The sequence below is a fragment of the Cygnus atratus genome, chromosome 1 (genome assembly GCF_013377495.2).
Source record: "Cygnus atratus isolate AKBS03 ecotype Queensland, Australia chromosome 1, CAtr_DNAZoo_HiC_assembly, whole genome shotgun sequence".
NCBI lineage: Eukaryota > Metazoa > Chordata > Aves > Anseriformes > Anatidae > Cygnus > Cygnus atratus.
Window position 1 is genome coordinate 111626968 of NC_066362.1, and position 25895 is coordinate 111652862.

Genomic DNA, 25895 nt, shown 5'->3' on the forward strand with positions numbered 1-25895 from the left:
AGCGAGCTGGTCCCTGCAGGGAAAAGTACCAGGCTCGGTGTCACCTATCCGGGGCTGGACAGGGAGGCAGCCGGCATTGTAAATGCTGTGGTGTTGCATGCTGTTTGCAACACAGCGAAGCCCTGCTTGTTCATGATACCTCTGATTTTGTCCCTGAAGTGTCCAGGACAGCAAAGTCACAGCAGCAACGTGACAATGGTTTGATTCACCTCCCTCCCCTGACTTGCACAGAAGCCAAGGAATCGAGGTGATGGGCAGCTGAAGGAATTGCTTAGCTGTGCATGTTCAGGCAGCCTTTTCCTTTCAAACACTGATGGTAAGGGGAACAAATGGGTTTGGCTTACCTTGGAATAGCAGCCATCACTTTTGGACCCCTTCTGTCAGTGTCTGTAAGTCTTCCAAGCTGTAGTTAAGTGTGTGTAAAGAAGAAAATGAGAGAAAATACTAGGGGAGCGAGATATGGACACATGACACAGTGGAAAGTAAGGAGACGGAAACAAGGATGAGAGAAGAGATATTGGAAGAAAGTGCTTTTCTGAGGATATCTTAACCCAGAAAAAGACTTGAAATTAGTCTTGTCTTGAGAAATTTGATAATGTAGATGACGTTCTTGGGAGGTACGTAAATCTTGACTTAAGTCTGCTGGGTTGTATGAATGGCCAGTTGTGTAAAGAGCAGCTGCAAGCTATTTTTGTAGGAATTATGTCTTATTAAACATCATAGCAAGTAAAATTGCACCAAAGGACCTCTTATCCAGAGAAGCCTAAACCAGCTTTCTCAAGAAAGCAGTAAGCTTTAAGTCAGCTGTGATATTGGAAGATGGGGAGGAGAAAAGAGCAAAGCTTTTCTCTCTGTTGTGTTTAAAATCCTGATTACATCTAAAAATACTATCGTGAATTGGATTTCTTTTCCATACTTGTCTACGGATAACTTGATGCAGATCTTTCTTAGATTAGGCTGAACAGCTTAGTTTGGCTTTACATTTTGCTCATCTCAAGGATTTTTGAAGGTGAAGGCTGGGCAATTCCAAACCAAAAGCTTGAGGAATCAAAGGGAAAGTTTGTGAAGTCAGAAGAAGTTTCAGTTTTGTTTTATTATTATTATTTTTTAATTGGCAGTTGATAGCTCTGGGGACAAGAATTGATTATCCAAATTGGCAAATTGTGCAACCACTTATCTACTCTTAATGTACTCTGGTGGAGGTTTACCAATGAGAAGTACTGGGATGGTAGAAGAAGCTTCTTGACTGTGGTTTCAGCTTCTGTATCACAAGATTGGAGAAGACTTCTGTTCTTCTCACTTTCCCCATTTTTTGTTCTTACTATTAGCTTTTTGTTCTCTTCATTAGAATGCGTTTGCTTTTTCATCTTAAACCTGACAAATATGGAAACAATTGGAGTTGTAGGTGAATGTGTGTGTGCGCATGCACGTTTCAAACACCAGGGAGAAAAGGCTTTTGGAAATAACTCCCAATGTGCTTTTTTTTCCTTCTTTTTTTCTTGTTACTTTTTGAGCTTATTTAAGCTTAATGAATATATAAAGTAAACCTGATGAAATGTACTCCATATCTAAAAGTCATGAAGAACAAGGCTTGCTTGTAGTTTCTGGTAAGTAGACTTTAGCTGATCAGGAGCATTAGATTGAAGTCTGTGTTGTAATTTATTGTGATTTGAGAAGAAGAGGGTAAGTTTCTAAGTGGCATTGTAACAAAGATGGCTCTCAAGTAGTATCCAAATGTTAAATTCAATGGTTTCTAATAATAAACCACTGAAATGGCCCTGCATCACAGGGGATTTGGTTATAGTTGGCAAAGTTGTTCCATTCAGACTTACAAGACACCTTCTAGAGTTCCTTTTAGAAATTATAAGAGTTGACACTTTATAAAATGAACTAATTGTAAGCTAAGTTCATTGGTGAGACTAAAGTGTTAAATTAACTTTGATCTCAAACACTGAGTTAAAAAATATTGTGGAATTTAGGTTCTTTGAAGAAGAAAGGTGGATTTGGGGACAGAGGAGAGATTAGCAGCTCTTTGACTTTAAAAGTTGCTTCCTTTGCATCCAGGTCCCTGGGCTTCACATTTGCATCAGGTGAAGTTGATAATGCCTTGGCTTACCCTCCATTACAATGTAATTAAAGAGCTGGTTTTTGGAGATATGCAGTGTTGCATTTAATTCAGACAGAGGTAATTTTGGTCAGCCCCCAAACTTACTTTTAGAGACTTGCCATCTATAATTTCACTATTTTCTGAATCCATTTCTAGAATACTATCATGTATCCTTGACCAATAAATGTTTGGTGAAAATACCATTCTTGGTTCTGTCATTTGTTCCTTACACTATGTCTGGAAAATCATACTGTCATCGTTAGAGAAATCTGTTCCTACCTAGTGCTGCTGTATGCCCAGCTTTCCCTAGACAGTTCCCTCCTCACCCCTGTCTGGCTCTGGACTTCCACTGAGGTATCTGGAGTCCTGGTTCTTGTTGCTTGCTTTCCAGAGACTCTGCCTATTATGCTCAGAAGTCGCATGCTGGTCATTGTTAGGATGGGTGCAGCACGGCTAGCACACTTTCTGTTCACTTGATCTACCACTTTGATCTTTTCTGAATAGTACGTGTCCTTCAACGGTTGTGCTCTACTTGCTGCTGCTGCTCCGTGTTGTTTATGCTTTTACGGTAATTGCAGCTTTGCATCTTGCACCAGGACTTCAAGTTTGATCCCTAGGCAGATAAAGAACTAACCTGTCATGAGCTGGCTTGTATGCCTGGTACGTTTTTTGCTAATATTAGCGCTATTTTGTTCTTTGCTGTCCATTCTTAATCTGCTGATTGGTTTTTCATCTGTCTGCTGCCTCTTGTGTACTAAGAGAGGGTGCGAGAGTTGAATGACTCTCCAGCTTCCCCGTGTTCCTCATTGTAAAGTTCATCATCTTTCTTTCTTTCTTGTTGATCTTGGCGAGTTCACAAACGTCTGTGTTTTTATCATTTTCACTAATAAGTTTTTAGTATTTAATTACGTATTCAGTAACGATATGGACATGTTTTTCAGTTTTACTGCTTTTGAATTGCAGTTTTTAAACATAAGTTTTGCATTCTTTAATTTCCACCTCAATGAATAATCGCAGAAGAACTTTAACTGTTTAGTAACCAAAAAGACACAGTTTTATGCTACTATTACTACATTGAAGGGAATTTGAAGACTGATGGATTCCTTTTTGTTTGTATTTTAAAGAGGTGTGCCCACTGGTTTTTAAATGCTTTGTATTAACTGAGTGAGTAGTCAGAAGAACTTGAGTCTAGTCCTAACTGACCCTAAAACTAGGCATTTGGTGTCTGTTTCCTGTTCTACCACTGAAGACTCTGTTAGGAGGAGAGCCTTGGTATCTTGAGAAAGCTGCTTTTTTAGCCAGTTCTGTTTATTTCTATCCTTTTGACTTTGTCTCTTGAGCTCCCTCTGGCCAGCTCACTAGGCAGTGAGTGCAGTCTCCATGCAGACTGCATGGAGCAGTGATGCAGTCTTTTTAGATGGCTCTAACTCCAGCCACAGAGTTGGCCTTTCCTTTAGGATTGAGCGGATGGCTCCTTGGTTTTTAGGAGACATCAACATTACAAAAGCTTTATTCCATGCTCTTGCTGAATTTCTGGTCTATCTCAGAGATGCTTCTTGTAGCTTCATAGCTGATGAGTTCACGTTCATTTGGTCTCCAGTAGAACAAAGGATACTTTGCCATCAGTATATTGCCCCTTTTTTACTTTCTGGTTGCCATGCGAGTTCTTTACAATTGATAAAAAACGTACTACAGCTTTTACTCCTGCTGGTGGTGTATAATAACTTCTCCTCACAAAGAGGTTGTTGGAGCTGTGTTTGGTACTCACTGATTATTACCATGCATTTGTGGCTTTGTTCCTGGGTGACAATTGGCTGGGTACCCCCATCTGTTCCCATTTTTGCAATCTCTTGAGATCCTGAAGAAGTCTGTGCATTAAATAGCTTTCTGTTCCCTCGTGACATTTATGATACACTGAAAAGAGCCACAAAAGGGCATACCGTACAGCTGTTGAGCTACCTGAACCAATCTTTGACCTGGGGTGGCTTTGGGGTGCGTGGAAGAAGCGATGCAGTGTAGACAGGCCTGACTGACCTGGGCATCAGTCAGCTCGGGTTTGCATAGAGGCTCTCTGCATTTGCAGGCAGTGGTGGCGGTGGCAGTGCTCTATGAATGTGACCGAATGGCTTCCAGAGCCAGGTTGGCCCATTTGTACCATGTGATGCCATGATGTGCTATGGGGATTTACCAGAGAAGGGCACTTGATGTTACAGCTTGCCCCCTACGACTGGACGGAAGAAAGACTGGTGAGGAGAAAGGGGACAAGCAGTAGGTATGGGGAAATGCCTAGGGCGTGGTATGCGGCTGTGGTTTGTGTGATGTATGGGGCTGTGCGTAGCCTCTGGGCCCACGGGAGTAGCAGCGTTTCAAATAAACTTAGCTGGATTATTTGTGGAAAGGTGCCCGCTGATCTTGAGGCATTGGCAGCAGCAGCACCAGGTTCACCCTGGTAAATGTGGCCACAGCATTCCTCATCTCTGGCGACATCCAGCCCTATGCAGAAAGTGTCTTTTGTAACATGCCTCTGCTGTTTTTGCTTGGTCAGCCAGCTATGGACTTGACTTGCTAGTTGACACATTTCCTCTGGGCAGCTCCGAGTTTAAAAAGTGCAGGGGTAGAGGGGTGAGGAAGGTTGATCCTGGTCCTTCAGTTATGTTTTCCAGGGGCAGTTTTCCAAGTAAATGCACTTGGAAAGTCCGCAGAGACTTCCCCCGTCTTCCTTCCACAGCTTTGGTAGGCTCAGTAGATCTGTACCTCTGAGAATAAGGTAACTCACTCATGACCAAATGATGGGGAACTGAGTTCACTAATGAAGTTCATCAAGTTCACTAAGGGTGAACCCATTCGAAAGGGCTTGATTATGCACCCAGGAGGGTGAACAAAAGCTAGAATTGCATACCAGGGCTTACACACTCTTTCTAGCACTTCCTGCTCTCCAGCATGGGTATTCTGGCACCGACTGCCATTTTTCTCCTGCTTTTTTTTTTTTTCTTTTTTTCCCCTCCTTGTTTCTCCATATCTGTGGTACTGGAATTACTGCTGGCTGTTCAGGAAAAAAATGTTGTGGCTCCTGAGTTGAGAGCCAGGCAATACCATTTCCTATGTCCTCAGCTGGTCTGGCTCTGAGGCAAACCAAGGAACCTGTGTCTGTGGATATTATGGTTAGCAAAGGCTAGCCTATATATAGTTTGGTTGATGGCTTTAGGCAAGCTATGATAAACCATGATCTTTTTTGGAGAGGAGGAATGAGAGGGATTACAGTGACAAGCTTTCAAAACCAACAGTTTGTTTTCAAAGTACTTCCACAAATGGGGAGGTTGCAAAAAAGCGTAATATTTTACAATCCTGAATGTAGAAATCTGTGGCTTTCTTTTCTTGTTCTTTTTGTTTTGTTTTTAAATATATAGGACTTTTTCTTAGGCTTCATTGTGTTTAGAAACTGCACATCATGTTGGACATGCTGCCACTCAGGGAATGTGCTGATCTGTTGGCATGTATAAAAGAGACGAAAAGCTTATGTGTCATTTGAGGGTAGGAGGGATGCAGAAGAATAAGCTTATCCACTACCGTTTAACTCAAATATGCACGGTTGTTATAGCAGGGTATGTCAAACAAGTCCACAGCTGGACATACAGCTGCTTGTATAAAGGTCTCAATCAATTACGGTCGCTTTTGAACAGAGCTCTTTTTATGGATCAGCATTTTTTATTTGAGTGGGAGACAAGCAGCAACAGTAAACTTAACGGTATTTTTTTATTCATTGACCTGACAGATTTCTCCTGTGATAATTGCCTGAGCACCATGAAGGCTTCTGCAACCGAAGCATGCACAGCAGGCACAGCAGGAGAAGAGTTGAATGGCAGATCCTGTTGCTTTCCAAGTGTATGTTTCCCAGCCTAGTGTTGGAAGCTCTACAGGTGTGCTGCAGTGCACAAAATACTAAAGCTATTAGATTAGCTGCCCTTTCTCTCCTAAAACTGTTCTTTTCATTGTTAATGTGGGTAAGTAAAACCCTAATGGGCAGTGTCAGATTCTCGTTTTGAAGTCAGAACCTTCTAGAAAGTAATATTTGCATCGGTGCTTGTTTCACAAAGGCAGCAGTTCTTGTTTTTTCTCTTCTTCCTTGAAGCCAGATTTCTAGTATGGTTCTTAGAGCATGAAACTGTGGCTAGCACTAGCAGCTCTGTTACCCTACTTTTTGGCTTGTCTGTGCAACACTGTGAAGCTGCTGCTGTTACAAACAAGGGACTCTCACCTGCAGCTCCTGCTTTAGGTGGGTTTGAGTACTGAGACTGTGTGGTGATGGAATCAGCATAAAACTGTGTCTGGAGTTTGGACCAGGTTCTCACACCTTTGTGTCCTGTAAGTTGAGCCAAAAGAGGCATAAGGAGCTTGGAAAAACAGTTCTTCATGGGGAAAGTCTTGAGAGGAGCCTCAGCTCTGCTCTTACCCCTTTCTTACAGCATTTGTGGAGGATGGGGTCAAGTAAAGCAAAGCTGTTACCTTTCTCTAGCTGTAGTTGATGTTTCTCCAACAGCAGAAATCGTAACAAACACTTTCTGCTGTGGTAAAACAAAAGATGGGTGTGGTGGATAGTAAGAAATTTTTGGTTTATGGTCGTTGTTGAAGATATTGTGAAAATGCCACCTGATCTACTTACTTGGCTTTCCAGAGGGCATGACTCATATGGAGTCTTCTACTGCTAAGGACTCTTACAATAAGGAAAATATCAAGGAAGGTATCCAGCATTCAAAAAATACCGAGTTACTGGCCCTTGTTACTCTCTTCTGTTTCAAATAAATACCTTCAGAGAGAATTTTAGTTGGGTAAGCTTCTGCAGCTTTTGGTTGCTGATATGCCATGGTAACACAAGGAGGGATAGAACAGACCTTGAAAGCTGTGTCTCAGGCAGGCTCTGTACCTCATTAGCAAAATTCTGATCTTATTTTAAAGAATGTTCCTATTGTGGAGTTTAGTATATTAAATTAAAATTTCAAAAAAAAAAAAACCTCCCAACTTTTAGAATTCTGTTCCTCACTTTCAGTCCTGTCAGCCAACAGGTGTGTCACAGTGACCCTTCCTTCCTAGTTCTTGAGTATCTTTCAAAGTAATGAGGTAGTAACATCCTGTAGCTGTTGCTTCCCAATTCTTCTCCGATAGTATTTGCTTGTCCTTCTAGGGTTTGCGGAGAGAGAGGTCAGTGTGTGACTCCTTGGTGGTAGTTGTCAGACATATAGAGGATGGAAAACAATGCAAAATATAAGCATATAGAGAAGAATAAGAATCCAGTCTTGGAGGATAATGCTTGTTTTGGTGGGATACTCTGGTATTTGAATATAGTGTTGTAGTAAGCAGCAGGATTTGAGAGATGAGGGAGATTTAAAGGAGGAAGAGAAAATATTAATGTGGTCACCATCAGCTGTCAGTCAGCATCATCAACTGCAGCATGAATGTGTAAATGCCTACATAACTTCACAGAATTGGTTTGATCCTATTTTGCTATCAAAGTGAGGCCTGTATAGTTGTGGTCTACCTATCCATCCCTCAGTTGCTCCTCAGTAAGTTTTGAACACCCTGGTTTTGTTCCAGACAAACTTGAAGGAGGAGCTGAAGTCACATTCAGACAGCTGTAACATTTGTGGGAACAGCTTGCACTGTGGCAAGAAGGCAAAAAGAGTTGTAGGAAAACCAAGAGAGTTCTCCATTTGGGGAAGGAGGTCCTACTCATGAGGGGCGCTTACTTGGAAATTTAATGAGTACTGATGGAGACAACCGTATGAAGTCAACTGAAAAATAACGTTATTCCTGTTTTTGAGCGAAAGAGTGATTTAAAGTTATATATTGTAATCCAAAACTCTCTTAATAATGCCTTCATCCTAATTTTTCACGCTGCGACAAGAGATCCTTTAGTATTTCTCTGTTGTGAGAAACAATAGTTTTAATGCCTCAAACTTTGGCAAGGTAGTGACATTTCATCAAATGTGAACGTCTGGTCCCTGTGGTAGTTTTACAACACAGCCTAAACGTACATTGGAAAAAAAAAATCCCAGGCATTTTTGCTGACCTCATAACTGTTTAGTCAACACTCTTTGTGTTGAAAATAAATTTCCCAAACAGTTCATCTAGCTGGTGAGGGGGAAAAATTTCTGATTGATAGGAGCAGCTAGGTGCAGACTCTTGACTGCCACAGGGCAATTAACTCATGGAAACAAGAAATCATTTCAGACCATCTGTGCTTGGGTCTTTCAAAGAGCAGTCAACGTTGTAGCATGTAATATGTTGAACATCTTTGCTCTGCATCTGGAGGCTCTTTCATATCACCTTGCATCCTCAGCAAAAGGAAAGAAATTCCACGTGCCACAGCACAGGCTGCACTGCGTAGAGTGAGATTCTGGTACTACCTTTTTCACCAATTTCCATTAAGGGATCTGGACATTAAACAACCCTTAGGTGTGCATCTCTACTTTAGACTCGGGAGACTAACTTTCAGTCATCTTCTTCATGAAATGAGCGAAGGATTACACAAGTTTTCTCCTGGCTGAGAAAAGACAGTGAAATTATTATGCTGGTGTGATTTCACAAAATACAAACTACTCAGAAAATCATCTCTTTCATTACTTTTTCATTTACAACGATTACCATCTCACCAAACAGTAGACTTGGGAGTATATGTTGATGTGAAATGTTGCAGGGAGCAGAGAAGGAAGCTGTGCAGTTTTTTTTAGTTGGATGTCCATTTGTTTTCCTTTCTTTGTAGGACGTCTGTTTCTTAAAATGCTTCTTGTCATTGATAGTGTACCAAGTTTTCAGTTGTTTTCAAAACAGTCTAATTTATATTTTATTAACATTTTTCATAGATATTATAGTGTTGTTACAGAAATGATTTGGCACTCTAGAGCTCTGTTATGCAATAAGCAAGGAAGTATTTCATCTGCTTTACCTACTGCTTTTTGGCTGCCTGTCCCTCAAACTTGTTTTTCTGAGGAGTGAGATCTCTGCGTGTTAGTCTAATTACTGCATGTCAGTCCCTTAACTCTTAAAAAGGCTTGTATGTCAGCTGTGCAAAAGTAATGAGAGGTGCAGTGATTTAACCAAGGGTCCAATATCTATTACGTGTGTGCAGTAGAAATGACAATGCAAAATGAACATGGTGCTGATTGTTGTCCCTGTAGCAAGCCACAGATCGGTGTTGCCCCCAAACTCTTCACTTTAAATGCCATGGTGAACAATATTAATTAGCATCAATGATCCAGGGACTTTAAATTGCTCTTTGCCATGTGTATTTACTCATACCTGTGCAAGGGTCAGCCAAGGTGATACCAGGTGAGTTAAAGCCATTAACTATTTCCTTTTTCCTGTTGTTTGTTGTTGGGGCCTGCCTCTGAAATCAGTGGAAACTTTGCTGTTGCCGTAATTCATAGAGGAATTGGCTGTTTGTCAGCTGTTTGTTGTTTAAAAAAAATAATAAATAAATGTTTTCCTTGCAAGGAAGTGGTTCCATTTTGCCATCTCAGGTTACTACACGCTCCCTTCCAGCACTTAGCCATGCAAGTGCATGTGTTGATTGTGATCACATAATAAGAATAACCAGATTTGTGTACATTTCCTACTTTCTCTTTTTTTTCTTTTCAAGCCTGAGACCGCAGCTGTGCTGAAGCGCACTGTTGAGGCTCTCATGGAGAAAGGAGCCATTGTGAGGAACCTCGAAAACCTGGGAGAAAGGGCTCTGCCATACAAAATCTCCAAGCACAAGCAGCGCCACAGAAGAGGAGGGTATGCACGATGCATTTTTCTTTAAAACCCTTTCAGTTCTCCTTTAAAACGTCCATAAGCCACTGTTGTCGTTTGGTCTTCCTCGTGCTTTTGGGGAGCAGATGTGCAACGTGTGTCGCCTCGGCGAGGCGGATCGTGCTCTGCTTCGACTGTTTTGTGCTGCTTCGTTTTGTGTGCTGGTAGCTCCTTGCTATCTGTGCAGATGTCTTGTGAGTGGCCTGAGCTCAGGCGTTGGGACTGCTTTCCCCAATGTACACAATGTTATTTTGTTAGGCCATTTTTACGTAACTGTTTTCCAAGCCGGGCAGGCTGTTTACTGAGAAAAGTCTCACTTAATCTGCTGGTTGCTAATTGGCAAGATTGATTCTTTTTCTCTAATGCATCTGAACTAAATGTTGATTACCATACGCATCCTGTAAGACTCACTCGTGATTTTGGTACGGCTTTAGCTAGAGATGACCACATAAGCACAACTCGCTTGTTTAGAGGAGAAACATCTCCGTTTGTCCCCACGGAGGAGAACTGGGACATGGGATGTTGGCCTTCTCCTGTGAGGCAGAGCGGAGGTGCAACGGCCTTCTCCCCCGACTGCCCACGCTGGTGTTTTGTTGCTCCTTGAGGCTGCCTCCGAAATGGAAATGGATGCTGGCTCGCCGCGAGGGTTGAGAAATGTTGCTAAGCAACTTGTGCTGCGCAGGGGCTGCCTGCCGTAATCAAAATAACAATTAGCTGCACGCTTCTCCTCGTCCCTGTAGCACAACTGGGTGTAAGTGGACCTGCTGCCTTCCTGGACGGGCCTTCTGGCACCGGCCGGCGTGAGGCAACCCTGGGGAGCGCCTTTTAGGAAGCCCTTGGTAGGTCGTCTCCCGAGGGTGCCTCACAGCTTCGCTCCCTTTGCCGATGACCCCTTCCTTCTCCTGCAAAGTGGGAGCTGGCAGCGAGAGCAGACGGACAGAAAGAGGAGGGGAGGGAATCTCCACGGTGTGCCTGTTACTTACCCAAAAGCAACGGCGACGTGGCTGCAGCTGTCTTGTGCTCTTGCTCCATGGTGTCTGTGATTGCCTTCAAAACATGGCTTGATCCCGATAGCTTTGCATTTTAGGATGAAGTCTTGTCTGCACGTGGGAGCTAATCAAAGCCTTGCCTCAAGACAGAATTATTAATTACCTCATCCATCCAACATTAAATTATTTTCAGGCTGATTCAGCACGACAAGGAGCTGGTGTAACACTGGTACTACAGGTGTGGAGCTAAGCCAGAGGGACTAGATTCCACTCATTTGGGATGTTCAAGTTGAGGCTTTTAGCTTCTAGTTTCTTTTTTTTCTACAGCACTAAGCCCTTTGAAACACTTCACCACTTTGGATCACAGTTTCCACTTGGCTTGGGTGGCAATACTTCACCGTCAGGGCTTGGGTTCTTCAGCAGGGAAAACAGAAAAAGGAGAAAATCATAACCAGACATCACAAGAATTATGTAGAGGTGAATAAAAGCCATTTCTTGAGGGTATCTTTCAGACATGTAAGCTAGCTAAACTCATTTCTTACAACAGATTAGCTGTTTAATAAGCAGAAGGAGGGGATCAGTAGACTATAATAACCATCTTCTTTGCAGTGCTGAGAGCAGACGCATTTTGTTTTCTGCTTGAGGTGGGGTTTTAGTGACAAATAATTGCCATCGTGTTTTGAAACATGGGCATGAAGCCATCAGATTTATGTCACCATAACTGTTGTTTCTCCACCTCCCAGTTCAAGTGTCTCTAAATTAATTTAGCAGTCGTTCTGCTTGCCCTGGATTTGGATCCTCTGTATATGAATATGGTAGTTCCCTGCTCTAAATTGTTTGACTTCCTAAAAGGAAGCGATTAAAAGTAGGTACTACCGGAAAGGATAAGGTTGTTGTTCAGAGAGTTCAAATTCAGGAGAAACAAGATATTACAATGGGAAGCAGCAGGCAGTTTCAGTACCTGGTAGTGTCGGAGAATGCATTTGTGTAGATATGCCAGAGAGGTTGCAGTTCAGCGTACAGATATGGTGGATTCCTGATTTGATATTTTGTAAGGTCTAGAGAGTAACTTACTCAGAATATTAAACAATCTAGGAATAGGAAGTGAAAAGTCAGTTCTTTATCCACCTCATAAAGTCAGTCAGTTCTGTTTTACAGCATCTGTAAAAGTAATCTCTTTTTTAACAAGACAACATTAAAAAGAAAGGGGAAAAAAAAAAAGCTCTTCAAGATGGTTCAGTAAGTGTACTTGCTAAAAAATCCTAACATCTTTTCTCCTTCATAATGAATTTTTAATTCTGCCTGTCTCCCCTTTAGTACCAAGGTGGTGTATTGAATAGTATAGTCCCTCACCTTTGCCTTATTGTGGGCTTTTTCTGAAGTAACTGAAAGGGCTTCTGTGGGAGTGCAAATGAGGCTGTGTGTATGGGGAGAGTGGTGAACCTTTCAGAGCTTTTCATTTTGGGGGGTGCACTTGTTTGTTTTTTTAGTTTGGTGATTCTCAGCAGAGCTTCAGCTAGTTTATTTTCAGAGGACGTGGAGATGCTTGTGGGCTTAGGATGCATGCTGAATCCATTACTTCCTTTGACCTCCTGGCTGGTTTTCCTGTGTGAAAATTAGGGTAGTACAATATTCATAGCATAGGTCACAGCTTAATAGAGTGCATCTCTTAGAGACAGCTCTTGCCCTAGCGATCGCTACTCGAACCATCTTCCTGTCACTCAGAATGGCACTGAGTCCCCTCAGCTGCATGGGAAAACAAAGTAATTTTCCTAAACAGCCTGGTTCCTTTACAAATGCCCAGGGTTACCTCGGCTGTTCCCCTTACCTTGACTCAAGGGCCATCAGCATGGCACTGCCAGCTGCTCACAGCTCTGCTGAGACGTGCTCTGTGGCATGTCTAGTATCATCCCTCTCCCAGCCTTTTGCTGTGCATCTTTTCATTTAGTTAATTTTATCTGCAGTTCAAGTCTTTACAGTGTATCATAAAACTGAGTGATTGACAGAGAAAGAGGTTCAGTACACACAGCAAAGCTGCCACTGGGCTCCACCAGGTTTTTGTAGTATCTTTAGTAAGGAATTAACCTAGAAAATGCATAGTCGTAGGTCCACGAGCAGGTGCTCTGTATCCTCAATACAGATTATTTTCCTCTGAGTTCTGCGGTGCTTTCAGCATCATCTGTCTCGGGTGTACAGCGTTACAGGCACATTACAAATTTACGAGTATCCAGGACACTTTGCAGATCGATTGGCAGCAAAATTCTCATTTTCTGTAAAGCTGAGATTTTTCAAAGGCTGCCACAGGGGATTGTGGCCCACAGCTGTCACTGGAATGAACAGTTTTACTCCACCAGCAGCTTTGGAGACCTCGGATCACATGTATAATTGACTGGTTTCTTCCCTGGAAATGGTATTCACTGAGCAGGTGGTGCACGTGCATTGAGAGTATATTAAACCAAATTTTGGTCTTTCTCTTAAATGCATCTTCCTTTTGACAGAAAACACCTCCCTTTTTTAGAGACCTAACGTTGACAGGCTTTGAATTTAGATAATTATGAAAATAGTATGTTTCAAGAACCGTATGGGTACATTTGAAGAATAAAACTTTTAAATTGTTGCTCTACTGATATTTTAAACCGAAGTCAAAGTAGCTGCTAACTCACAGTACTAATTGCTGTAGCAGAACATTGGTTTTGAAGTATTTAAGAGCATGATTCAAGTACATTCTGTAGCATATCACCAAATTGTAACAAATACAAATTCACCTTATGGATGAATGAAATGTGACACATTGTTTCCCGTGTGGGTTAGGTATGGAAGTGTACTTGAGGCATTGAGCCTGCGCGACTTGCCCGTGGCAGTCACATTTCTGGAAAAAAAAAACAGCTGAAGAATGTAAATAAAGATTCCTGGCTGTATCTCCTAATGGGCAGTAGATTTGTGCCAAATATTTGTTCTGCTAGCCACTACTTGTTTCTACTTGTTTATCATTTTTAATGAGGTGTACTGAAACTGCTTTTAACACAGTGGCACATTTTTTTAATACTGTATCACGCGTATCAGGAGGTGCTTATTTCTGGAATAAACAAAAGTGAACTGATTTAAATAAGGTGTGTATTAGGATATGAATTCAAGGAATGTTAAACTTTGAATTTGTTTGTTGTTTAAAAGGATACAGAAGCAATGAATCCCTCAAAGCTGCTTTCAAATAAAGGGTCTAGACCAGGGCTTGGTGATGGCATTACTGAGCCCTTGCTGCATATTTGGTCAGTGCTGAACTGGAGGATATTGCAACTGCTTGTAAAATGATAGATCTCAGTGGCACAGTCTGTGGGTTTGCACTTTGTGGCATACCTGTTTTCTTTGGCCTTGCCAGGCTGTGCCTTAATGATACGCTTGTGGCACTTCATGCTTCAAGGCATCGGACTGAGGAGCTGGTCTGGGGGGGGCGGTTGGCATGTCGGATATTTTTACTTTAGGGGAGCTGGTACAAGGGAGGCTGCAAAACAGATCTTCAAAAAATGATTCAGGCACTCCTCTGGGAAGGTAGTGGCTCAGACTTTTTGCAGACCAGGTTTCTATTAAACTGGAAGGAGATATGACAAGGACTCTGGGGAGAAGAAAGTGGTCGAGTGTAATTGGGGTTTGATTATTGCCTTTCATTTGATATCTTGGTATCCACTAGAGATTTGTTGTGAGAGTTAGTGTGTTTTTTTAGTTTGTTTTTGTTGTGCATCAGCCTTGTCAGTGCTCAGATATAGTGCCATTTCATAAATCAGTACAGCACTGTGGTCTTCCCCTTACACTTTGTTCTGTGTGTGTGCGCTTTTCCCTACTTAATCTACCTGTAACATGGTAATGTTTTTAGACCTATCTCCCTACACTTCTGACTGTTTCATTTTCTTTATTTGTGAATTCTCTAGCTAAACTGTGAATAATTCTGGTTGTTCCTAACATTTTCTGTGTTCTATTTGCCAGTTTTTCATTGGCTTGTTTTCTTTTTCTCTTTTAAACTTTGATTTTTGAAAAGACAGCAATGTTCTTTTGTTATTTGCTTGCTTGTCTCTTAATCTTTTTGTTTTGCTGTTCAGTCTGTTATCTCATCAACCCACTTGTTCTCTGAAATAGCAAGCTCAGGTCTTACTTCCGTACGTGCTGAGTTGTATTTTGGGAGCTTACCTTAACAAGTGCATCGGGAATTTTCAGTTGGAGGTGTGCAGGGATCCTAGTGATTGCTGGGATCTGCGAAGTAGCACAGAATGTGTATATAAATGTATATATCTGCAGTACCTGACCAGATCAGACATCAGGAAATTGAGGTTGCAATTTGAGTTGCATAGTGGGCATGTTTGTGTGACAGTGGGAAAATTGCAAAGGAAGGAGATGCTTTCCCAAGGATGTGTGCAGGTTTTAGGCTCTGCAGTGCTGTGATTGCTCCCCAGGAACTGGGAGCAGCTCACCAGGCTTCAGTACCAGCATCCCCTCCGCGATGGTGAGGAAGGCTGCGTGTCTCCCACAGGCTGTCCTGGCCTTCCCACAGCTCACTCCCAGCTTCTCTTGGTGGTTTAGGGTCTGAAGCAGTTTTCCCTCCTGTGGAAGCACCTTGTGTTTTGCCTCTATTATATGGCATGTGACTTAATGGTCGTTGCCAAAGCATGGGCTCAGGAAAGAAGGAGCATGAGTCTACCTAATGTCTTTGTGCCTCAGTGGCCTAATACACGAGAAATAGATAGTTATTAAGATGAGCATTTCAGTAATGGAGCGTGATGTTCTTTAAGAGATCTGAACGTATCTGTGTAAATTAAGTTACATGCTCAAACTTTGACTCTTTCCGTAAAGTATCTTAGTTTCAGAACTATACTTACACAAATTATTTTTAAACAAGCAGCTTGTGGAAGAGTAATATTCTTTGAGGACAAGAGATATTAAATTGTCATCCAGTAACCCATGCTGTCAGGATACAGTTTTAGGAGTAAAATAATAGTTACCCATCAGAGTTGTTCTCAGGAGTATTCTCAAGTTTTAACACACCATCTCTTCCCCAATAAAATACAAGCTATCATGTAGTTGAAGGACTTCATCCTGTAGATAATACACCAACGTGTGTAGCTTCACTCAGGTAGGCTCACTTGATTTTCATGGCTCCTGAAGGCCATACAGGGGCAAAGAAAAACAGAGGAAGGAGGCTGCAAACTTTCCTTTTTTTAACACTGCCAGACTAAATTTATAGTTAGTGCACAACCTATGTGTGATTTTTTTTTGTTCAGATTTTAGAACATCTTAATGTGTTTCAGCAAAAAGGAGTTCTGGATCTGTGGTGTACTGGGATGAGAACAGACACAGTTTTAATGTTTGAGTATTAGGCATGTTTGTAGTATTTTCTACTAAATTGATTGTCTTCTTCCACTAGATGGGGCTTTCTCCATTGATGAGTTGAACCATTACTTTTCCTTCAAACACTTTTGTCCACGTTAATGTGTAAATGTGCATCTACCTTGGGTACCAGAGCCCTGAAATGTTGTTTTTTTTTTTCCTCACCTTATCTTTGAGGTTGCGATTTGCAGTTTTGAAGCTTTTTAATAGAAATGGCACAGTACAGTAGTTTGTGATGCTGAGGTGCCAGCATCAATTTCTGGTGCGGTAAATTCTGTAGCATCTTTATGTAAGCATGTTTATTAAATGTGATGGCTGCACTAAATAGTGGTCTTGGTCAGGTGGGAAGCAGTCACTTCTTTTTTTTTTTTTTTTAAACTATGAATTAATACTTGCTGTGTAACTGCAGCTGTGCTCATAACAAATCTGCAGACTTTTCAAATGCTGCCCAGTGAGCGTGACTCTTCAAACACTCTGAGTAGGTCAGGCTTGCTTCTCTTTTGCAGTGAAACAGAATTTTTCTTCAATGTTGCAAAATGTCTTTCTGTTATTTAATTAGCTTAATAACAGGTGTCTGTGTATAGAATTTGGCAAATGAAATTTCTGAAGAATGTGCACAGTTTTTTTTTTTAAAAAAAAAACAGTATTTTTTGCCCCCAGTACTGGTTGATAGTGGATTATTTGTGTCATTGCTATGGCACAATCTAGTTACTAAGGCAGTAGCTTTTGGTTTTGATCTGGATATTCCCAGTTGCTGTCCTTGTGATTTTCAGAGGACTTCCATCTATTCCATAGTTGTGTTTTATAAGCTAGAAGTAGTAACACGTGTTTTAGTCCTTCCAGCTACAAAATGATAGTCCTACTGAGCATAAACTCACCTACCTGCCCTGCTAAGGAAGAATAGTGACCACAAGAGCCAAGGAGAAAAGCAAACTACTGCTCTTCAAGAGCAATGCAGTAGTTCCAAAGATGAAGTGGGCATTCTGGTAGGAGAGCAATTTCATTCACAGAGGATTACTCTAGTGAGAATGACTGACTGTCCAGCTACTTCCATGAGCATACCACAGCTTGCTTTCCTCCGGACAGTTTCTTGTTTCCTTCTGGGATGCTTTAGTTGTATGTTTTCTTGCCTTTGTATCTTCCACTCTCCTAGTGGGGAAGCTTACTTAGACTTTGTGTTGCTGCATAAAGGAAAGACAGCTAATTGAGTTTGAGCTTATCATCTTTAAGCATACAGACGTTTTCTGGGCACAACAATGGCACCACACAGCCTCTTCCAAGTCCACTGTAAGTGTGCTTTTTCCCTCTGTTCCTCAGGTACATTGAACATAGCCTCCGAGTCCATGTTCCAGGAGGATTTAAAAGTGAGTTTTGATCCAGGTGCCTTTCAGGGTTCTTTGAAGTCACAGTCTGTCCACGTGAAAGCAAAATATACAAGCATCCATAGGACTTCAGGACTCAAATTCAAACAATTTCTGGCTTGGATATGTTGAAAAGGATACATGAAACCAGGCATTTTTTTCATACACAAAGGCATGCCCTTCTTTTTCTGAAATCCTATGATTTTTCTCTTTTTTTCAATTAACATATTGTTTCAGTACATTTCCGTGGTTAGTCTGCTCTCCTGTATTTAAATCATCCTTCTATTTACAGTGGAGCATGATGACAAAAATAACTGTGGTCTCATAGTGAATCAGTGGAATTTTCCTGCATTTCTCCCCTGATGACTCGGCTGACTCTTAGACAGCCTGAACGCTTCTGCATTTTTGTTTGCAGGAATGAGGTAGTTTCCCTTCTGCATTCCTGTATTTTTCCCGTCTTTAAGTCTCGCTGGGATTTGCTTTTGTTTACTACGCAAACAGTAGCGGCAGCATGGTGTATGAGATGGCTGGCTGAAATTAAGGTTACTGCATGCTTTATGGAGAGTGGGTTTAAAAAAATCCCACAACCTGATGGCAGCTAATTTAAATGCATGTATTTGGAGGGAAGGTGCTCCAGATCTCCTCAGGAATTGCATTGTCAGTTGCATTTGGTTGTTTTGCTTGCAGCAGTCAGTTTCTTCTCTTTCTTTAATGAAAGAATAATATTTTTATTATGCTGGCCCTCTTTTTTGGCACAGGGAGGCAATCATTGCTTGTTACGCTGAGGAATGGGTGTTGTTTTAAGAAATGGCATTGTCACCAGTGACTGCAGTTTTGTACCCTCAGATAAAATACCTATTCTGCAAGGAGTCATATAAAGATATGCTGCAACAGCTCATCCTCCCTTCCCCCACTTCTCCTTCAGTTATCAACAGTGCGTCAGTGGAAATTTCCACCCTTTGCTAATGTGAGAGAAAGCACAAAGTTGCAAAGCAGTCTTTTGAGAGGGGAAAAAAAATATATTGCCGTTTTAGGAACACAATGAAAAGCAGCATATGAGTTGAAAGCAGAAATGAAATGAAATTCTGGAGAAGTGGGAATAAAAAGGGGCAGCAAAGAGCACGGGTTGCAATCCGAACGAATGCTCTTGTGAACCAACTGCTCGGGGAGGGGGGCAGGAGAGTGGTGGTGTATCATCAGCTCAAATTTCTCCCCCCATCGTCCCTTTTATTAGTTTCAACTGGTTGAGAATTTGGAAGGGTTCTTGCAAAGGAGAGGATTTAAGTGGCATCTGTTAAATTTACCAGTGGCTTTTAATGGCTTTAACAGAAGATGCGACTTTCCCTTTTCAAGGGGTATGCATCCTTCAGAAGTTGCTATGCCACAGTTTTACTGAATTGTCCAAGATTAAAGCTCGTTTCTCTCCCTAAACTTTTAACCAGGTGACATCTCCTGTTTTCTGGTCTCTAGAAAATAACAGGCAGCTCAGCTTTCCAAATAAATTAAGCTGAATCCTGCTCCATGTGTGAGGATTTGCAAGGGGGACCAAGCCCACCATATTTCCTCCAAATCCTTGTTAAGGTGAGCTTTTTCTGCGTCTCGTAGCAGCCCTCCCTGCTGCAGAGGAGCAGCACCTTAGTTGATGTGAACTGGCACCGCTCCCTCGGCTTCTGCGATGCTCGGATGCAGCCCGCGCCAGCCGGGCACCTCTTCTGGAGGACTGGTTCCTTCCAGGCAAGCTGCAGGGAGATTTCTTGCCGTTGGGCCCCTCACATGTGAGAACTCGGTGCTTCAATCTGCTTTTTCTGAAAAAGACTTCAGACCTGAATTGCAGCTATTAATATACGTCTGCGTAAGAGGTTCAGGATTACGATGTCTGGCCGAAGGGAAGCTTCTTTGCAGCGTTTTCCACGTGTGGATTCCACCCCTGTGCAGCAATCCAGCACACGATCCTTAAATCATTCCTGACCTGGTGGGTCTTCTCTGTGTGTAGTATATTTTGGTGTTACTTGTGCAGCACATCTAGGTGGGTGAAAAAGAGCTCCATGTGGGTAAGCAGTGTGAAAAACATGAATCTGTCCATTGTTGGTGACCCCACCTCCTCTATTTCCTCTTCAGCTTCTTGGCTTGGGGACTTAATCCTCAAAGATTGCCTTTACCAAGGGGGACTGTGCGGTGTGATGTTCGCCCTACAGTCGCCTTTATAAGAATCTGTACCTCCAACAGGACAAAGTCCCGCTAGGTACAGTTTTTAAAGGAAACTGTGATGCTCGATCCTGCTTGGGTTTAAGTGATGTAGGAATGGGGTCCTTGGCAAACGTGTAGTATGATTTCCTTTAGAGGATATCACTTTCAGGTTATACTGATGCTTCATGGGGAGGTGTGTTTGCGTGGACTAGAAAGAAAGGAAAGCTTTAACAGGAGGATGCATAAAAATTAAAATGAAATAGCTGAGTGGTGAGTTTTGTCCTGCACAACTAGCCTTCAAATTACTGTTAGTCTTGGAAACCAGGTAGATGGTTAGATTTCTTTCATGAGATTTCTGAGGCAGTTGTGGTGTCTTTTTACGATAGTATAGTTAGTGCCATGCCAAACACAGACTGACTTACTATAAAGTTCTTTGGTTATGCCTCTGTTGACAATGGTAGTTTATTCTCAGAATTTCAAGGGAGGAGGGATGGCCAATGACATGGCTTATACATCAGCACGATAGCTGGCACTAGGTCGCTCATAACTTAGAGGAGTGGTAGGCATAATGTTGCAATGAATTTAAGGCATATCTCCTTTTAAGAAATGGGATATGAATTTCTGTGTCTGAGATTATGTCAGCGTGCTATATTAGTTGTGTCCCATACCTGAAGTTGCATTGCTCATGAAATACAGTTGGCCTCTTCGCTTCTTTGAGCATACTGGAGTTCTAAAAGCCTCTTGTGAAATTAAAATGGAGCTCATGAAGAAGGTGCAGTTCTTCAAAGCAATTTATTGCAGAAGTGATCTTGGTGACATAAGATATTAATGGGGAGCAGTGTTCTCCTTTCTGTACGCAGGGGTAGTTTTTTTTCCTTTGTAGATGTCAAAGGTAGTCGTGTGGTGGACATGAAGCACTTAGATGGTGCAGTGCATTTTGTACGTGCCGTGTATGTGTGGAAGGAAGACCTTTTCAGTCCTGCCAAGATCAGCAAGACAGTACGCTTGTCAAGTGCCAACTGTGCAAGCTGACATTTCCTACATGTCTTCAGCTCCTGCCCTCAGATGGAAAATTTAAGCCATGTTCGCATTGGAGAGGTGCCTAATTTGGCATAAGTCCATCTCTTGGGGTTTACTTTGCTGTTTTTTTTAAACGTACATTCAGCTCTGAAACAGAACTTTAAAGAACTGTGTCCATATATACGTAAGCTTGAGGTGCTTCACACTGACATCTGTTCCCCAAAGAAACAATGCCACGAATTCAAAGGAGATTGTGTTGTAACCAAAGTGAATGTGCCACTTTACCTTTTTTTTTATCAACTGTTCAAATCAAGGTGCGTAGATGAATGGAGCAGGTACAAGAAGAGTAAGGTCTCTTTAATGTCCTTGTGTAAGAAGTGCTGTGCAACAAAGAAAAGTTCAGACTGAAGCTGCTTGAACTGAACTCTTCATATTTGAAATCAAAATAATACCGAGCTTTTATTTAAAACAATTCTGGTAGAAAAATTTAAGGAAAAAATACAACTTTTCATTTAAGAAGTCCCACAAAACAGCTATTTGAATTAAAGTTGTAGTACAGGTATTTTGTTTTATTGTGTGTGTGTGTTTCTCATTACAGGTATTTTTTGGTAGACTTAGAGGCCCCACCTTCGATTGTATCGACCATGATGGATCATTTAGGACGTGATATTGATGTAATTAGACGTGCTTTTATAAAACATCCTGTATCAAAGACAGAAGAATGCAGTGGCATAATCCCAGTCAACTTTGAAGACAAACTAACTGCCAAGAAGAAATGAATATTTTAAATTGCATGTTTGAAACTTTTAAAAGATTTTTTTAGTCCTGCTTTTGAATACAATTGTGATAACCAATGTCCATCAAAAATCATCAGTTTTAGCCATATTATGTGTGCGATATAGTACACTATCTTAAGTTATTGTAACATTTGAGGTTTCTTTTTTGTTTAAAATAACTTGAGTAGACTTGATCTGTTTGCTTATTTTGATATATGACAACTCTGAAAATTGATTTTCTTTTCCCTTAGAGCATTACATTGATAAGATTTATCCATCATCAGAATGCTCAAAATAGCATTCTTTTCCAAAGACAGATTACTTAAGAATGTGTATTTACATAAGAGATTAAGAAGTCTACGGTGTAATGTAGCAGTATAGTATGTGATCTGTTTGAGGATTTTTCTGCTTGCTTTTGGAAAAAGGTAATAAAAGTGTGATTAAAAATAAAACTTGACTCCTTTTCTGGTCTTAAAATATATATATATAAAAGAAAAAATAGCTTACACTGCCAAAAGACGTGCCAAACTTTTCTTTAAGGTCATATCAGAACTCTGTTCAGGTAAAGAATTGTTCTCTCTACAAAAGCCAAGAACTTCCAGTGGCACGTGAGAGAATAACCACGTGTTTATATGAACAGAAGAATAAAAAATGTTTTATTTCACTATCAACCAGACCCCAGCCAAACATTCAAACTGAGAAAAATATCAGGAAAAAGATCGTGACATATATTTTGTCTTTTTTTTTTTTCTCCCATAAAAAACAGGAGAAACAGCAATGCATATGAAAGGTTGTATTACTGTCATATGACCTCCTGCTGGTCTGACATGAATTCAGTAGTTCGCAGAGGACCTCCAGCTTTCCCCCATGTTACTGAAGGAATGCACTTGCCCTTTATCCCACTGAAGGTGTGTGTGTATGGTAATTTCTGTAGAAAAATGAAGTTGACATCAATCTGTTGTTAAGCACAGAGGGTGTTCTTTACCTGAATGAGCTTCATCAAGAAACCTTCACTCCAATGTTAAATGATGCTAAAGGGAGGGCCAGCCCAGCAGCCGAGGTCAGATTCCCAGGGAACTGTGATGGGTCTCATTGATGTGACTGCTCTCTAGCATGCTGTTTCTTCATGCTCTTTCTCATCGATGATGCTTTTTTTTTCTTTTTCATCTTCTTGGATACAGGACTTCAGGTGGAAATTAAACTAGCTTTTCTTCAGAGTTTTTTCTTTTAAGGAAAAAGTAAGGTAGAAAAATGAAAGGAAATTTTCTTTCTGTATGTCCATATTTAGGTGATATGAACGTGTGGGGTTTTTTTTTTCTGATTTTTTTTCCTGCTTTTAAATCTGCTTTTCTTTTAAGGGCAGACTGTCACATTTTGTCTCTTATTTCCTGGAAAAAAAACACACCTTTAGTAGAGTAGGTACACTTTTTTTGTAGCTGTTGCCAATATTGATCATGTGGCTGCTGTGCACCAGTGCCTGTTCCAGACAGAGGTGCTCGTATCAATAACTTTTGCTTGTAGGGCAGATGTTCCTTCTATACAGGTGTGAGCTTGGCTGGGAGGAGCTGTAGGACTGAACATTTGTGCTATGAATTGGGATCCCTGAGCTGCCATTTTTTTCTGGCCTGCTGAAAATTCAGACCGCCAGCTTAGAAAGCACAAACTACAAATAAGGAAATATGTAATGCTTTAAAGAATGTGCTTTACTCGAGTTTCTCAAGTTTTTCTTAATAGAACACAAATGAAAACCTATAGCTTAAAGTCAAACTGAGAAACCGAGATTCCAATCATCCTTTGTGGTTTCAGTGTTTTGTGGCATCGGTGCTTCATTGTTTTTAACACCTACATATTCACACAAAAAATAATAATGTTCTTTATGTAAAACAAGACAGGTTCCCCCTTTTGTCACCACCTCTGCAAGCTATTCACCTACACCTCTCCCCACTTTTTTTTTTTTGCTTAGGTGACCAAATAGTGTATTAGTTTGTTACTCTAACGCTTTATTCTTCTTTTAAAAAATTGCTTTCAAATCTAGCTTACACCAATTTCCCTCTGGCTAGGACTTTGGGCCCTGTCATTCAATTGAATAGAAGGAGTATATAAGCTTTCAGCCTCACAAAATGAAGAAGATTGAAAACAGAGGTTGTACACATATAGATGTTGTATGTTTGTCTTTATTCAATTCCCTTTAGCGTAGTATTAAATCTTGCATTTAATTTGTTCCAATTTTGATGTAGGTGCCTGCGTTCAGTAGGAAAACCCTAGATGTTCATTAGGGGTGAGCGTGTCAGCTTATTATCTATGGGACGTGTGATGTGATTTGTTGAGAATTAGGACCTTAGGTCAGCCAGACTTTCATGTCTCTGGGTCCCATTTCTGATCTGAACAGAGACTTGGGCGCCTGAGCCCAGCTAATCCCAAGAACGGATCAGCAGCAGTGAATCTCTTGGAGCCTCAGCTGACCCCAAAGAAACGCAGCAGTGCCCGCTCTGAGAGACAGCGGTCTCCAGTAGGCCACAAAACAAAGCGTGTGGAGATGTTACCAATCCAGTTCTCCTCTGTTCTGAAGTACTGAACGTGCAAAGGGGGAAGACTGAAAATCTTTGCCTTTGGGATGGAAATAGTGACCACTGAAGTAAGCGGCCACAAGCGCTGCAGCGCTTGCAGGCCTGGTGCGTGGTTACACAAGCACTCATGCTTTCTCAGCAGCAAGATTTATTTATAAAAGGTCTGCTGAATAGCTGGCTCTTAACTGGGTGTACTATTTTCTTCATAATTGATAGTTTCTAATATGAACTTTTTTTTTTTTTTTAATAGGGATTGGGTGGGGGAGGATGAGGAAGGAGTCTTGGGTTGCAATTTGTTTAGCCCAGTCAGCCACCCAGACTGGTAGTTAGCTATTTCAGGAAAGTAATGCAGAACAGTGTGTGCATTCTCTCTTGGTAGCTATAAATGCCGGAATGGGCATTGGATTATGTCAGAAGATTGGAGCAGTTTTGGTTTTGGGCAGCCCGAGTTGTCCCTAACTATACCTTGAGCAGTCGCAAATTCTCCCTACAGATAGAGGGGAGATCTCAGCACGTCTTTGAGATGTGTTGGGGGTTCACTTTGCCTTTCTGGTAGCTGATAGCTGTTCTGTCCCACTGGGCTCTTCATCTCCAAGAATAAAATTTCAGGATACTATGTGGTGTCAGTGGAGAGCCAGGAGAGTCGGTGCAGGTGGACTGTGGCAAAATAATAAAATGTCAAACTTCACTTTTGGCATTCCCAAAGGCATAAACAATTTGAATACCAGTACCTTAAATTTTGTTTATCTGATAATGAAGCTCTTCCTGCCTTTGATCATGTTCCCAAGTGAATAAATGAGTAGTTTTATACTCCTAAATGCTCTGTTTTTCTTGTGGACTGTGGAGATGCACTGAGGTTGGTAAGTATTAAAGTAACAACTGGCAGTTCTCCTGCCTCAGAAATGTTTTCTGTTCTCTGTCCTACCTTCAGCAAACAAACGAGCACAAGTGGTTTCATGGTGAAGATCTTAGGCACATCTTCAGTCACTCATTTTTCCCGATTTTCTCTCTCTCACTCAGCTGAATCTTGCACTGGGCTGCTTTCTTCAGCAGGCGGAGGGCACTGCACTGTCAAAGCACTTAGCACTCTGCTTGCAAAGCCCCTGGTGCGGCTTGACCCTAGGAAGTTTGTGCACGCAGCGATTTGCTCCCACTGACCCAGAGATCAGTTTCTGTTTAGTAAGTTGCCACACAGTTGTGAAGGAAGACTTCAAAATTTGAAACAGTCCTGTTAAAGTCACAGATTTTTTTTTCCCGAGACTTAACCCATCTGCCACATTTTGTTCCTTCTCAGAGTAGCATTTAGGATCTGTCCAGCACTGCCAGTGTCTCCAGCACAAATGTTCAAAAATCATGAGGCAAGCCCCACAGATATTTTGAAGTCATGGCATGTAATCATGGGCTTAAAAATAATGAGCATTGATTCAAATGCAAGTTTTTTTTTTATTGGCCTTTTAGACTTTTGAGCTTTTATGATTCACTTTTTTCAAACTTTGTGGCTGGCATGATTTTCACATAACATCTGACTGAAGAGCATTTAGAATAACACAGCTATAGCAAATGAGATTCTTGATAAATTCATTGGGACTGGTGCTATGTCCCTACACCCACTGAAACAGAACAAGGGAAATTAAAAAGGGGATTGTTATTTTGTCCTTCCTATAATTCTGAGCTTCAGATAACTGTAGAAGTGCGAATTGATGTGGAGCCAAAACATGCATTTTCCC

At 41.4% G+C, this 25895-nt stretch overlaps 1 protein-coding gene across 3 annotated transcripts in view; it reads left to right on the forward strand.

The window, feature by feature from the left end:
* MRPS6 (mitochondrial ribosomal protein S6) overlaps positions 1-22053 on the forward strand; it is a 46308-nt gene extending 24255 nt beyond the window's left edge. For 2 of the 3 annotated variants that reach the window (XM_035545863.2, XM_035545864.1), the window contains exons 2-3: positions 9741-9880; positions 21424-22053. In XM_035545863.2, coding sequence (XP_035401756.1) covers positions 9741-9880; positions 21424-21604 — 321 coding nt within the window. In that variant the 3' untranslated portion in view covers positions 21605-22053. Of the gene's footprint in view, positions 1-5879; positions 5990-9740; positions 9881-21423 lie in introns of all 3 variants that reach the window. The other variant, XM_035545862.2, reaches the window with a different exon arrangement.
* Positions 22054-25895: the final 3842 nt, after the last annotated feature.